Below are 14,543 nucleotides of genomic sequence, written 5' to 3' on the forward strand. Positions count from 1 at the left end.
CAGTCCTGATTGCAACACTTCCTGGCTAGACAATTGCACAATCATTCCAGGAACAGAAATGAGGACATTTTCACTCAAGTGTGTGAAAGCCACACACTTGTTACATGCTTTCACTTCCTCTTCTAATTTTATTTGTAAAAGGTTGGGATCAGCGGTGTGGAAGCACAATTGTAAAGAAAGCAGCATTGTCATTGTGGTACAGCAGCCAGGATGGGTCAGGCTTCCATGTGGGCTGGTAAGTTTGGCAATGTGATTGAAGGTTAGGATTGGAGACTATCCTGGGCTTTCTCCAGCTGGAGTTCCAAGGATTTGCTTTTGCAGGACAACAGTGACTGATTTCTTGTTGTTGATGTTGCTAATTGGGTACAAGTTATGGAGAGGGTAACTGAATACTATTTTGCACGTTTATGGTTATGTACCTTTTAAAATTTCATGGGCAATACAGAAAAGCCCATACAGTGTGGGAAATCCCATGTAGCTAACCATCTAAGCAAGTTTGAAATCCCTCTCTGCCTAGAGTAATCATGCTCATTGACTTGAGTAGTTTTATTAATCAAAGTGCATGACTTTGAACATTCAAGAATTTGAAAAAGGTAGTGATAATATGGTATTTATAGCAGGTCTGGTCTTGTCATAACATGATTTTCTCTTGACTTTTTGCAGTAAGCATCACTGCGCTGATCTTTCTGCAGTCTGGTAAGTTATTTTTTCCTCTTTTCTTGGCTTTCGGAAATCACTCTGGGGTTGGAAATTCCTTGTGTCAGTCTCTACTAGGGTTCTAATATGCTCACATTCCCTCATTTCAATCATTCTACAAGGGTTGGTAATGAGGGAAGCTCTCCATGATGGGGCTTTGGCCACTGAACAGGTATCCCAGGATGTCTGAAAGTGCCCCAACACTTTCCCCCTCCCCGGGAAGGGTTGGAATCAATGTTTTATTTGGGCTATGCGCAAAATTACTAAATGGAGATAGAATTCCTGTCCTTGCCTTCAACCCAGAGTGGGGCAGGGAGATGTTAGGAAGGAAGGAGCACATCTGTAAGCCCTACTCCTGATATAGATGCAGGCTGTGTGAAGTGAGTCTACATATGTACCAACTGCCCAAGCAATTGGAGGTCCTGCATTTTGCCCTTTTGTGGCAGGTTCCTACATATTATTTGACTAAGGGTGTGTCCAGGCTGTCATTAATTATGGGTGGAATTCAAGCGCATACAGACAAATGCAAGTTTCACAATTAAAGTTGGACTCTCCATGAAAGGGAAATTCCCCGAAGATTGTAAGAGAACAATTGCTTGATGGAACATCATATAATATCCCTGCAAACAAATCAGTATGTATGCTCAGGGGAGAGCTGACATCCTCTAACCTCCCCACAAACTTTATGCAAACGAATCAGGATCAGAGGCGGATTTTGGGTGGTGTGACCAGGGCAGTGGCACTGCAGGAGGTGCCACAACAATGCTGTAGAATGGAGAGTGAGAGGCGGGGAGCACTGAATTTTAGCGTCACGCAGGGTGCTGCTGACATTTGAGAACCTAATGTCCACCACTGTCAGGGTGAATGAAAAGGTCATTTTGAAGTGTGGCTGTTGGAGAATTCTGGTAGAAATGCCAGTGGAAATTGCTGGTGTTTGCTTATTCATCCCATGCCCAGAGCAGAATTGATCTAGTGAAAAGAATCAGTATTCACTGTTGTCTTCAGTCTGCAAACAATACATACATAATTGATTACTCCCCACCCCAGTTTGTATTGCACTGCCTTTGCATTGAGTTGAATGGTATGGATCAAAACAATGACAATGTAATTAATGATGTGAAATTCCACCACAGTGGACAGCAAGACAAATAATGTAAGTTTTGTCAGAAGAAGCCCAAGATCAGAGGGATGGAAGGAGCACTGCATGCAATGGACACAGGTGGCAGCAGAAAGCGATGCTTTCTTACATCTCTATCTGGAAGGGAACTAACTCTTTTTAAAAAAATTACCTCTCCTAATTTTCTTAACAGTTTCTGCCTCTAAGCTGGTTTGCTATTTCACCAGCTGGTCCCAGTACCGGGAAACTTCAGGGCGTTTTGTCGCTGATCAGATTGATCCAAATCTCTGCACCCACATCATTTATGCTTTCGCCAAAATAAGTGGCAACCAGCTCGAGCCCGGTGAATGGAATGATGCCACTACGTATGGGACTCTCAATCAGCTTAAAAGGTGGGTAACATACAAAACATGAAACACAAAGGGGACCCTACCTCCACAGCATCCTCTATTGTTGACATAGCCCACGCTGAGCCTAGCTGGGAATTTTCTTGCAGGGAGTGAGTGGGCCTTGGGTCAAACTACATATGAAGATGTAACTTAACCTCACATGTGTGTTTTACAATAATAAATAGTCACCAGGAATGGTGATCAGAAACATGGTGTGTGTTTGGACATGGCTTGTTTAACCCTTCCTCTCCACCATGGTCCCAGTGATAATTAGCCCCTGATTTTGTATCTAAAATGAAGCCCTCATTGGAGCCAATGGAAACTTTCATCTTCAAAATTGAATGCTTTGGGACAGTTCTTGGTATAACCATGACAGGGAGGTTATATCATATCCACCATGATTCCAATCCTAGTTGCCTCCCCAGCAGTAGCTAATGTTTACTGTTTTCAGAAGGGTAAAACCCAAATGTTATGTAGCATGCAGTGTGGACCCCCAGACTCTATCTCTTGCAAGACACCAAGTGCCTTGACTGTTTCCTCAGTGCAAGTCATTGCACTTTCCACCAGCAATGGAATCAATAATGCTGATAATTAAACCACTGTGAAAGGAGAGGCCTCATTTACTTAACTAACTTCGCAGGTTGATGGGTATTTGGGGTTCAAATATCACATTGTGTTGAGTTGTATTATTCTTTCTCAAACTTTTTTAAAGTAAAAGCCTTGAAGCAGTCTCTGGCAGGTTGTTTCTGAGCAGAAGAGGAGTGTATCAAGGGACACAACTTTACTCTAACCTCTCCAGCTGTTCATCAGCTGAAACAATTATTTAAGGTACTCATCACCGCTTTGGTAGCACTAAATGTGGGATGGTGAAAAATATGCTACTTCCAAGTGTATCAAATGCTCTGATTATTCCATACAGTCTATTACTCAGAATTCTTGGCCTACTGCCAGTCTCCCCTCCCCTTCTGCACAATCCAGAGAAAATTAATTAACTGTGCACATGTAACAGTCTGGATGATGTTCTGTGCTATAAAAAACCCAAAGTTGACTTCTGCTTTGCTGAAATCATTTTTTAAAAATATCCTAATACTCTTTATTTTATTCACTCTTTTCTTCTTTAGAAATCGCAACTTGAAGACCCTTCTCTCTGTTGGTGGAGCTCTCATGGGACCTGAACCGTAAGTCTAGAGCTATCTGTTTACAGTCGTACCTTGGATCCCAAATGCCTTGCGAGTTGAACGTTTTGGATCCCGAATGCCGCAAACCCAGAAGTGAGTGCTCTGGTTTGCAAACGTTCTTTGGAACCCAAACATTGGACACGACTTCTGCGGCTTCCGATTGGCTGCAGGAGCTTCCTGCAGCCAATTGGAAGCCATGCCTTGGTTTCCAAACATTTTGGAAGACTTTCAGAATGGATTCCGTTCAACTTCTGAGGTACCACTGAACTTAATTTTTGCTTATGCCAGTAAAAATCATAAGTGAAAAAAAGCCAAAGGTTTCTTTTCCAAAGTGGCCTGTCCTTTCAGTATAGCAAGTATACTTCCCAGATGTGGGGTTGACACCTTGCTGTAATCTCTCTCTCTGAACATGTGTGGTGATGGTCAGAGCCTGGCTATTTCCACATTTCTCCCTGTCTAACTGCGAGACAGCCTAATGCTTCTTGACACCTCCAGTGGGAGGGTGAGCATGGGCAAACCCTGGTGTATAAAGTTGCACAGTGAACCATTCTTCTCTTGGATTTTAGATTACAATTCATCTCAGGAACAAACAAAATGTGTATCTTCTTCCTTTAACAAGAGTGCTGCTTTCCAGTGCTCCAGCCAGTCAAGCCCTCCAATATATACTGTGAGCTGTAAAAGGACCAACACAGGCCAATTCACCTTTCCAATTTGCTTTCTTGTTTTTCTATAGTCATCACCAGGGCTGTCTTTAGCATATGCACTGCCGAGGTGCAAAGATCCTCCCAGCACCCCCAAATTAATTTTATTGAGCTTTTTTGGGGGGGAAGCCAAAGTTGCTGACCTTTTTTAAGGGGGGAAATCGCTCACCTGCAACAATGATTCAGCGGAATAAATTGCTTTTGTTTCCTGACTCGCTGGTGATATTTGATGCTATGGAGTAGCAGAGCAATGGGGGGGGGGACTTTCGCTCCTGTCAGGGAACTGCCATTGGCTCAGAGGCAAGAAATAGAAGGGCAGTTGTGTTACAGGGAGCCTCCGAAAATCTTGTGAAGCAGTTCCTCTTCCTGGGAGGAGGAAAGCCCCACCTCCAGTGGGGAAGAGGTGCAAGGACCAGAGGATGCTGGTAGGAGCCTTAACACCACACCTGGGCAAGCTGGACAGGAGGAAAACATGCCCATGCCACCGTCCATCCTGCACAGTAGTCTGAGGTGCAGAGAGGGGCGGAGACGGTTGGGGGTAACGAAACTCTTATGTTGGGGGAGGTCCATAAAAAGACCACTCCTGGATTCTGCTAGCGATTGAGCCAGACATGAGCTTTGGGGCTCTTCACTGTAAATAGTGTGCACCAAAATAAAGCCTGTAAAACACAGGTCGGAGTCCTGCCTGGTTACTCTCGAACGGCAACAGCCACCTGACAGCTCCATTGCTTTTCACTGCCGCCGATCGAGAGGTATACAGTAGGTATACATTTGGCACACACACACCCCAGAATTCAGCGCCCAGGTGCCCCGCACCCCTTGCACCACTGGGTAAAGATGGCCCTGGTCATCAACAAGTTTTTCCAACCCTTCTGTTGGCTCCCTTTTGTTTTCCAGTGGTCCATTTCTGTTGGCATGGTGTACTGAGTTTTCTATTGGAGGGAGTGATACTTTCAGTGTGAATACTTCTCTGCCCATGGAAACTTTTTTCCAGTTATTGTGGAATACTTCAATCATCTACTGTAAAAATACTGTAAAAAATAATAATAATGGCTTCATTTTATTTCTATGAAAAATACAAAGTAATCAAGAATCCCTCTATGTTTTTGTCTCCTGTCTGTAATAGCTTTAGAAGAATAACTGCATCTCCTGCCACACGCTCAGAATTTGTGATGTCTGTGTTGCAGTTGCTTCGGACAAATAACTTTGATGGCTTTGATCTTGCTTGGCCCTTAGCAGAGCTGTCTGATAAAAGCCGTTTGACTAACCTGGTTAAGGTAAAGCAAAATACAAATCATCATTATGCAAATACATTTAACAAAGAAATTGATTCAAAAGACAGTGATGGGAAGGAATCACAAATAATAACTTATGATTTCTGTTTTGACTATGTCTTTGTTTTGTTTTTGCTCCACCACTTTCTCTGCAAAACCCCGCTCTTTTACCACTGAATTGGCACAAACAGCAATCTACAGAAAAAATGAAAAGCCATTTGCTTCAATTCAGATGTAAAGATCAGGTTTTTCTGGGGAAAGATGTGGGGCAAAGGGGGGAAAGCACTTGGATACAGAATGGGAAAATGTGGATTGGTGCCTTGAAAATGTGGGATAGAAGATAACTGTGGATAACTCCTCAGATGTCTGAGGAGTGGCAGACCAGGAGAGAGACTTCTCTGTGGTAGCCCCCAATTGTAAAACTCCCTCCCTACACAAGTCAATCTAACAGCATCATTATTCAGCTGAAAAGGCACCTCTTTGCTTTTGACAGGCAAAAATTATTTTTGTGACCTACTTGAAAACTAGGAATTAACCTGATTGGGGTGGGGGTGTGAATGGTTGGTTATTCTGTTTTAAGTTGTACTGCTCTATTTCTTACCCCTCATTCACCATAACATCCCAGGGCAAGTTACAATAACAAAATTGCCCTGGGATGTTATGGTGAAGGAGGGGTAAGATTCATAGTAGTAGTAGCTGCATTAATCCTCTGCATCACCCATTAGGATCTGTCTGTAGCATTTCGGAGGCGGGGTCAGAAAAGACTCTTACTGAGTGTTGCAATACCCGCTGGAAGGGAAGCCATTGACAAAGGTTATGATATTCAGACAATCTCAGAGTAAGTACTTTTTTAAAAAAAGAATCTACATTAAACAGAATGAACAGCAAACTGGGTGGGGCAATTACAGTGAGCAAGCAGTACATTTCTTTAGTTCCAGTTTAAATGGTTCAAGCAAGCAAACAGATGCTATAATGATGATTTAGGGCTTATTTGCACAACTTTCTTTGTGTACCCTGAGAAGGGTGGTATACAAATTTAATAAATAACAGTAATTTACTTTCATAAATAATATTTATTAAGTTTTCCCATTTAACAATCCAGCAAAAACCACATAAAACATTTCAAATTATAATACAACAAAACAGCCAAATAATCATGCCAAATTATAAATCTTTGGGTGACTTCCCATGCTCTGAAGTTCAGGGAGTGATGATCTAATGTTGTTACTGCATTCCTTAATTAGTCAGATAATCCCAATAAACATTTCCAAATGTTGATCCTTTTTTTATTTTTAACATCCTCTGAGTTTGTTTAGACAAGCGGATTAGTCCTTTGTAATTATGTGTGAAATATTGTCCTGTAATCCAACATTCTCATCCACTTTCACTTTCTGCATTTCTTACTGTGTCACAGCCAAGACCGGAGGAGATGCTGCCTCTTCGCCATTAGCGCCGGGCAGATATCTAAAATTCCCTCCTGTAATCTTTTTTCAGCTGCTAATGACTTGATGTTTCCGTAAAAAACACCGCAGATCCCATCGTAAATTCTTTTTTTCATTCAATTAAAGGTCTTTGCCAAAATCATAGTCCAAATTTCACACAGTCAATTTTGTGGTTAAACCATAACAATAATGATAGCAAGATACTCTTTCAGTCCTGCTTGCTTATTTCAAACCGTACTTCGGGGGAGATTTGCCAAGAAAACCAGCAAATGCAAAATATATCAAAAGGAAGTAATGGAGGCTCACCTCCCCAACATACCGATAGTTGCAACAAAAGTCCTTCTCCAGGTCGAATCCTTGGCACCCAGTGGCTGAATCAGTTAGCAGAGTACTTTATCTTTCCTAGTTCAGAGCATGCCTGCTAATTAAGCCTGAATTTTATCTTAAAAAACAAGTGTCCGCTGCTTATGGCAACAGCTTTGGAGAGTTGCCAAGAAGCGCAGTGCAACGCACCCAGCGTCCCCTGCCCCCTACATTAAATAACAAAAATTTAATATCCTCAACATAAAGTGCCTTTTTCAGTTGTAAGGTAGAGGTGAGACCAAAAAATGTCAGCTCACAGTTTTGCTCCAAAATGGTAAGTAACTACAAATAGATTTCCATTGTGGAAGGCTAGTGTGGATGACATTTATTAAACCTAACAGAAACTGAAGATAACTGTAGTTATTCCCCAAGGGTCTCGAGTAACCATTTGTTCTTATTTCTCTAGATATGTTGATTTCATTAACTTCATGACCTTTGATTTTCACGGTGCCTGGGAAAGTTTCACAGGCCATTTAAGCCCCCTTCAGAAGAGCACAGCTGACAGTGGATCTGCATCGTACTACAATGTTGTAAGTTGTCAGTCCAAGGACTTTGTTAAATATTTCAAAGGGCTTTTCCATAAGCTTTTTTTTAAAAAAAATGCCACATGTTTTCTTTACTGTAGCAATAGTAAAGCTAGCCTGGTGGACAAGGTTCTGAATCAAATATCAGAGGTAAAGCTCTGTTTACTTTGCCCCCTCCATCCATTGATTTCATGACTGGCACAAGATAGATTAACTCAAGCAGATGGATAGGGGACAGATTTCCCAAATAAAACAGTCTGGTATTAAAACAGCTTAGTATTCAGGATCCTGCATTTTTCCAAGGCACATGCAACCCATAGATAATAGCATTGAGCAACAGATCTGCAACATGTGCTGAACAGGCAGGTCTAGGAAGTAGAAAGGTGACCTGTTCAGCATGGGGAGAACCTCACTTGAAGGAAACATTTCATAGCTTAAGGAGTACTCCTTGATCCAGCATTGTCTTTGGAGGTCTAAATGACATCAGTGGCTCAAAGTGTCCTTTTCCAGCTATGTCTGGTAAGCTATGGCCATTTCTGGATCATAAGAGCCCTGACACAGTGATCTATGCTCTGGTAACCTCTTGGTAGATTACTGTAATATGGTCTTCATGGGGCTACCCTTGAAGATAGTTTGGAAGCTCCAGCTAAGAGGAAACACAGCTGCTAGAATCTTGAGTGGTTCAGTCAGGTCCTGCTTACCCTGTCAATTGGTGAAGTTTAAGATAGGGCCTGTTCTGTGATAACACTTTGGTTCTCCCTCCAAGTGTGGTTGGTGCCATCAATGCTTCCTTTTCAGCAGCAGCTAAAAACACACTTCTTCAGCCAAGCATTTGCTGGGAATACTTTACTGGGTCACATAGAAACTGATCATGGTGCTGCATTACGTTTTGGGTCAGGGATGTGCAGGAGTATGAGGGCTGAGAGAATTTGTGGGCAGAGGAGGCAAGCGGGGAGGAGGAAGATCTAGGGGAAGGGGTCGGTGATGTGTGGGGAGCTGGAGAAGGTATTGGAAGCTGAAGAGCCTGTGGTGGGTCCAGAGAGAGTGGTGTCTTTGGAATCACCTCCATCCTTCCCCACCACTGTCTCCATACACAAGGAGGGACTTGAAGTGACAGAAGAAGCTGGAGCTGTCACTGAGGAGGAGCTATTGGGTGCTTGTGTTGGCCATGTCAGACAAGGGCATTTAAGAAATCAGAAAGAGGCATGGCTATGTTGTTGCTCAAATGTCCAAGATGGAACACAGGTCTACAGAGATAGATTGCCTAGAGAGCTAGTTAGCGGGGAGTGGTGTGTATATCCCTTGCAACCTAGGAGCTGGCATAACTGAGTGCTTTGCTGATAAATAAATAACATTCAAGTTAATTGTCCTCATCATGGGTCTGGGTATGAGCAGGACGTATTGTCATTTTGTATATTTTATCTGAGTTGTTAATTGTTTTAATGGTGTGTTATGTTGTTAACCATGTTGGGACCATGAATGAAGGCTGGGATAGAAATTGAAATAATAAATAAAGAAGTTTAGAAATAACATTCAGTGTCCTACCTAATGTATGCAGTAACTAGTCTACTCTTCCTTCTTCAGGACTACGCTGTGAAGTATCTACGCAGCATAGGTGCCCCAGCTGAGAAGATCATCATGGGAATCCCCACTTATGGCCGGTCTTATACCCTTTCTACCAAGCTGACTGGAGTTGAAGCCCCAGTATCTGGTGCTGGGACACTAGGTCCTTTCACAAAAGAAGCGGGGGTACTGGCCTATTATGAGGTAGGGAGGATTTCATTTAAGTTCCCATTTAGCCTATAGAAACTCCAATTCCCTTCTGTCTTATCAATCTCAAGGAGATGGATTCAAATAAGAATTAGGAAGGGAAGAAGGCAGGAGAAATTTAACACAAAGTTATCTCATGCTCTGTCTTAGAAATGGTACATAATTAGATATGTATGGCTTCATAGACAACCCAGACATCACATGGGGGGGGTGGAGAGAGAGAGAGAGAGAGAGAGAGAGAGAGAGAGAGAGAGAGAGAGAGAATGCACACACCACTATGTCATCCTAGCTTCTGATTTGATCCCAGAATGTCCCTATTTTCCTCACCAGTGCTGCCACTGCTGAGCTCGAGGAGGAGCTAGCACTTGTCCTGAGCAGCAGTGGCAACGAGGGAGCATCCCGTTGCCTCTCCATGGCCTCTCCATGGCCGCCACTGCCTACCTCCTCCCTTGGGCAGCTCACAGCAGCTGCTGGATAGCAGGTGAGGAGGAAAAGCTGCTGCTGCTGAGGCCCAGGCCCACATGATGTGCTGGCTCTGAGGAGAAGGCACAGCACTGGGCAGGGAAAAGGGGGAAGCGGAGCAGAGAGCAAAGAGTCTAGATTTATTTAAGCTTTGTGCGCCCACGTTTAATCTTGCCCCTCTAAAATTTATTTATTGGTGTGTGTTTTTCTTTTTAAATCTACCAAAACAAAATAAAAAAGGAATAAGGGGTTTTCTCAGCGTGTATCCCGTCGGTATGCTGTGTCCCGTAGGTATTGTGGTGGTGGCACTCACCATTCTTCTGATAAGAAATGCTCTGTGGGGGCAGGACCAAAGAGAGGGGTCAAGGAGAGTCAATTGCTGGGGGGGGGGTGAGCAATGTTCTTATTTTCATGAGGAATGTTGGAGGGCAGTGGTTTTTTTCTTTAAAAAAATGTTTAGGGGTATTCTCATTTCCCTACTCATATTGAAATACTGCCCCTCAATGAGGCCAAACTTAGATTCACAAAATGTTTAGGGGTATGCGTACCTCCACAAAAAAGCACTGTTGGAGGGTATGCACTTCCAGTCCCAAAGCAATGGGAAAGCTAAAGTCCTCAATCTGAAATGAAGCATTTGCCCTAAAATCAAATTTAACTGGCAAGAATTGGGAAAGTGGGGGAGTGATGTGTCCAAACTGTACCACTACCTGTGGGATCCCTTTATGGACCTCAAAGCAATGGTATGGGGGAGAGCTTTAAATCTATATCAGATTTTCTCTTCAAAAACATGTGTTGTGGTAAAACTTTAACCTACTTTTTATAGCTCATATATATATTGTTATAGCGTCATGAGTGCTGTGGAAACGTTGTGGAGAGAATAGTCAGAGGATAAATGGGAGGACCTTGGAGAACTAACCAGGGGGAAGGTCCTAGCAGGTTGGCAGGTGGAGATCTGGACACAAGGGAAGGGTCTAGTGGCCTATTAGAGGAGAGACCCACTTCTATGAGATCAGACTCCCCAAGCAATATGTCACCAGCACTTTCCATTGTCGGTGAAAAACATCTCCATCATTGGCAGGCAAAAGGTTGATGTCAGGACAAAATGGTGGCCAGTCCTGTCCTGCAGTAATAGACAATCTGCTGACATCGACATTCATATTTATGACTTTCGATTTATTCTTGTCAGATCTGTGGCTTTAATTCCGGTGCCAAGAAGGAATGGATTCAGGAACAAAAAGTCCCCTACTCCTATAAAGGGAACCAGTGGGTTGGATATGAAGATGTGACAAGCGTTCAGATCAAGGTAAGTACTGGCAAATGTCTATTCCCTTTGTCCGTTAAGTTGCATGTTCTACAGGTATTGGTAAGGAAAGTTATGAAATTGTGTGAGGATAGGTCCTCTTATTCTTAAAATAGGCCATAGTGGCTGAGCACCTGAATGTCATACAGAAAGATGCCACCACTCAATTTTATTTAGAGGGCAAATCTTGTTTCCATCAAAGATGTACATCAGGATAAGAGCTGGATGATCCCAGCTGCCTACACAGACCATATCTGCAAGAACTAGCAAATTAAGTGGCAAGAAGCAGAATAAAAGAAAAGCTGTGACAGGCAGTACAGGTATCCCCCACTTAGGTATAATCAATTTGGTAACAATTCACTAATTCAATTCAAACCCAGAAATGGCAGGAGAGAGCTGGAGAGCACTTGTGGTTCGTAAGGATACCCTTTCCAGAGCCCAAAGAGAATATCAGTGAGGGAGGAAGAAGCCCCAAACAGACTGGAGGCACAACAGGGATGTGTTTACGCTGCTGAGCCTCCCCACCTAGCAGCTGATATATGGGGTAGTGCAGCAGCAGCCACTTTTCCAGCCTCCAGCCAGCCCCCGAGTTTCAATTCTAGTTGTAGGTATTTTTGGATACAGTATTTTTGGTATGGGTGAAGAGAGAGCAGCAGAGAGGGTGTTTAAAGGGTATTTAGAGGGTACTCTCCACTTTACGAGATTTCATTTATGCACACGGGGCTCTGGAACATACCTCCTGCATAAGGGGGGGCTACCTGGACAGGTTTTTACAAAGATTTGACAATTGGCTTGGTTTCAATCTAATTTTCTATTTCACTGGGCAATGATACTCAAACTAGGTGGCAAGCCATTGTACAAAGCTGCATGGCTGTTAGATATGAGATTGTAGATTGGATTGCTATACGGCTAAGCAATGTGCAGGCCTGCTCACAATTCTATTCTTTTATCAGGCTGCCAACATCAGAGAATACAGAGGCCCATAAAAAAAATCCCAGCAAAATATCACTTTGCTGCTTTACATGTATGAGCTGTCACAGAATACATGTGTGCACTTTGGGATCATATGGGAATTTGTTGCACAATGTGCATGAATATGCTGTTAATGCACTGTGCTGTGAGTGTGAATGCATGTGCATTTGACTGCCATGTGGAAATCCAGCCCTAACAGAAGACCTATAGAGGTGGCTGGTACCATCCTGGAAGATATGTTTGTCAAATGTGTGCATGTGCAGTATGGTGGCCTTCCAGCTGTTTGACAGACAGATGTGTCTATATTGAGGAAATGACAGCAGTAGCCTGTTTTACACATCTGGACCACAGCGTAGACTAAGACGCTTCCACAGCCCAGGTTGTACACCATGATAAGCCATAATTAATGGTTTGCTGTGGGTTGCTCTCTTCTTCTCTGCTTTGTGTATGGAGAACACAAAGTACTACAGACTGGTTTGGATGTAATGTTAAGAAAGGGAGTGATTTGTTTTCACCCAAGCTAGCAAGATAGGAACAAAGCAGCCGTGTTTGGTTCATGCATGGTAAGTCATGTTGTATGGTGTGCCATGATGTGTGAACAAAATCCATGTGTGGTATGCAAAAAAGTTCCATAAAATTTTACATTTGATATAGAATTTGTTTTTGTTTTTTAATTCTTTTTTCCCTTTCTTTGTTTTTTAATCTTCTTTAGGTTCAATACATGAAGGATAATCAATTGGGAGGTATTATGGTTTGGACACTTGAGCAGGATGATTTTTCGGGTTCCTTCTGCAACCAGGGAAAATACCCACTAATTGGTGCTATTAAGAAAGAACTGGATAAAAAAGCTCCAGTTTTTGCAAAAGGATAATCTTGAATATCAGGAGAACCGTGAAGGCATGCTGGAGCTTATCTGTTTCTTCTAGACATGAATGCAGATGATCCATTTTCTATGTGGGAAATGTCAGGAGGTTTATTTGGTTGTTAGATGCATGTTAAAGTGCTATAATGTAGACGGCCATAGCAAGTTTTCTATTATTTCTTGGTTAATGTTACTTCCTAATTTGCTGTACTGCTGTGAAGTGAAGACATCATTTCTCCACATCCCACTCTGTGCTTCTGCAGTCTTTCATCACTATTGGCAAGTTCCTGGACGAAGGGTTATGACGTTACTGGTTAAGTCTGTTCTTAGCTGCCTTAAAAATGAACTCACCGTTGTAATGGTGGTGCTTGCATTGGTTTCCAAATATATAAATAATACATTCAATAAAACACTCTCCTGTCTTTTTTCAGGGAAAGCTTTATTTTCTTATCCTGCAAAATAGTTATCTCGGAAATTGTGTTTGTGCGTGTATGTCTTCTAAAGATGTGTTGGGTGAGGAGGTGTGGCATACAGATTCATAAAATCATAGAGTTGGAAGGGACCCTGAGGATCTGGTCCAACCCCTTGCAATGCAGGAATATGCAGCTGTTCCTTATGGGGATTGAACCTGCAACCTTGGCATTATCAGCATGGCACTCTAACCAATTGAGCTATCGAAGTTGTGCCATTAATCTGGTTTAAAATATGTTCAATGTGTAAATGTAATTGATTTTTTTTAAAAAAACACACACTCACAAACAAGCATTTTGCACACACAGGGTGGTATTCAACTAGTATTTACTCAGAGTAGATCCATTGAAATTAAGCAACCTGAGTCATATCTATTGATTTCAATGGATCTATTCTGAGTAAAATCTATTTGAATGCCACCCATGGAGGCTGAAATTGTCTCTCAGGTCCTTTCCACACAATCAAGCAAAATCATTTGCACAAAACTCCTGCAAGCCTTAATCTATTGCAAATGTGCCACATTTGAATTTAGGTAAGTGTGCATAGCATTGCAACCATGCCACACAGTGCTATGTTTGTTACCAAGAAGGACAACACCATACCAAGAGGACAACACCATATATTTCAGGCACATTTTACCCCAAAGAATCCTGGGAATTGTAGTTTATATTTCCCAGGATTTTGGGGGACAGGGTTGCTTTAAATGTGCTTTAAGATGTGCCTGCAACCTCTCTCCCAAGTGTGTAATCTGGATGAGAGAATGTGTTGCTATCTTCAGTAATCAACTGCAGTCAAGTGCAGTTCTGTATCCAGAAGTTTGTTAAGGGTTTAAGCAATTATCATTATAATTTGTCCAATCCCATTCTTATTAAGTTGAGATCATATTTATGTCCTCTGTACAAGTTGGGGTTATTTCAGCACTAGGGCAATTTCCAAAACTTGCCAAGGTCCTAAGCAACATTATATCTTATCTTAATTTTCCCCCAGTAAATGTTTTTATAGGAGAATTCCAAGGACAAATG

General features: G+C 42.4%; 2 protein-coding genes across 2 annotated transcripts in view; both read left to right on the forward strand.

Moving 5' to 3' along the window:
- Positions 1–14,543, forward strand: part of LOC309372180 (putative chitinase 10) — a 43,342-nt gene that overhangs the window by 16,113 nt on the left and 12,686 nt on the right. The window lies entirely within an intron of this gene.
- On the forward strand, positions 78–13,460 carry LOC309371693 (chitinase-3-like protein 1). The gene is made up of 10 exons (XM_081914581.1): positions 78–235; positions 664–696; positions 2,007–2,205; positions 3,324–3,380; positions 5,208–5,358; positions 6,081–6,193; positions 7,567–7,690; positions 9,269–9,451; positions 11,103–11,219; positions 12,901–13,460. Exons 1-10 carry the CDS (start codon positions 211–213, stop codon positions 13,057–13,059), a joined length of 1,161 nt encoding a protein of 386 aa, XP_081770707.1. The 5' UTR covers positions 78–210; the 3' UTR covers positions 13,060–13,460.

The sequence above is a fragment of the Podarcis melisellensis genome, assembly GCF_964234715.1.
Source record: "Podarcis melisellensis genome assembly, chromosome: 6".
NCBI classification, from domain to species: domain Eukaryota; kingdom Metazoa; phylum Chordata; class Lepidosauria; order Squamata; family Lacertidae; genus Podarcis; species Podarcis melisellensis.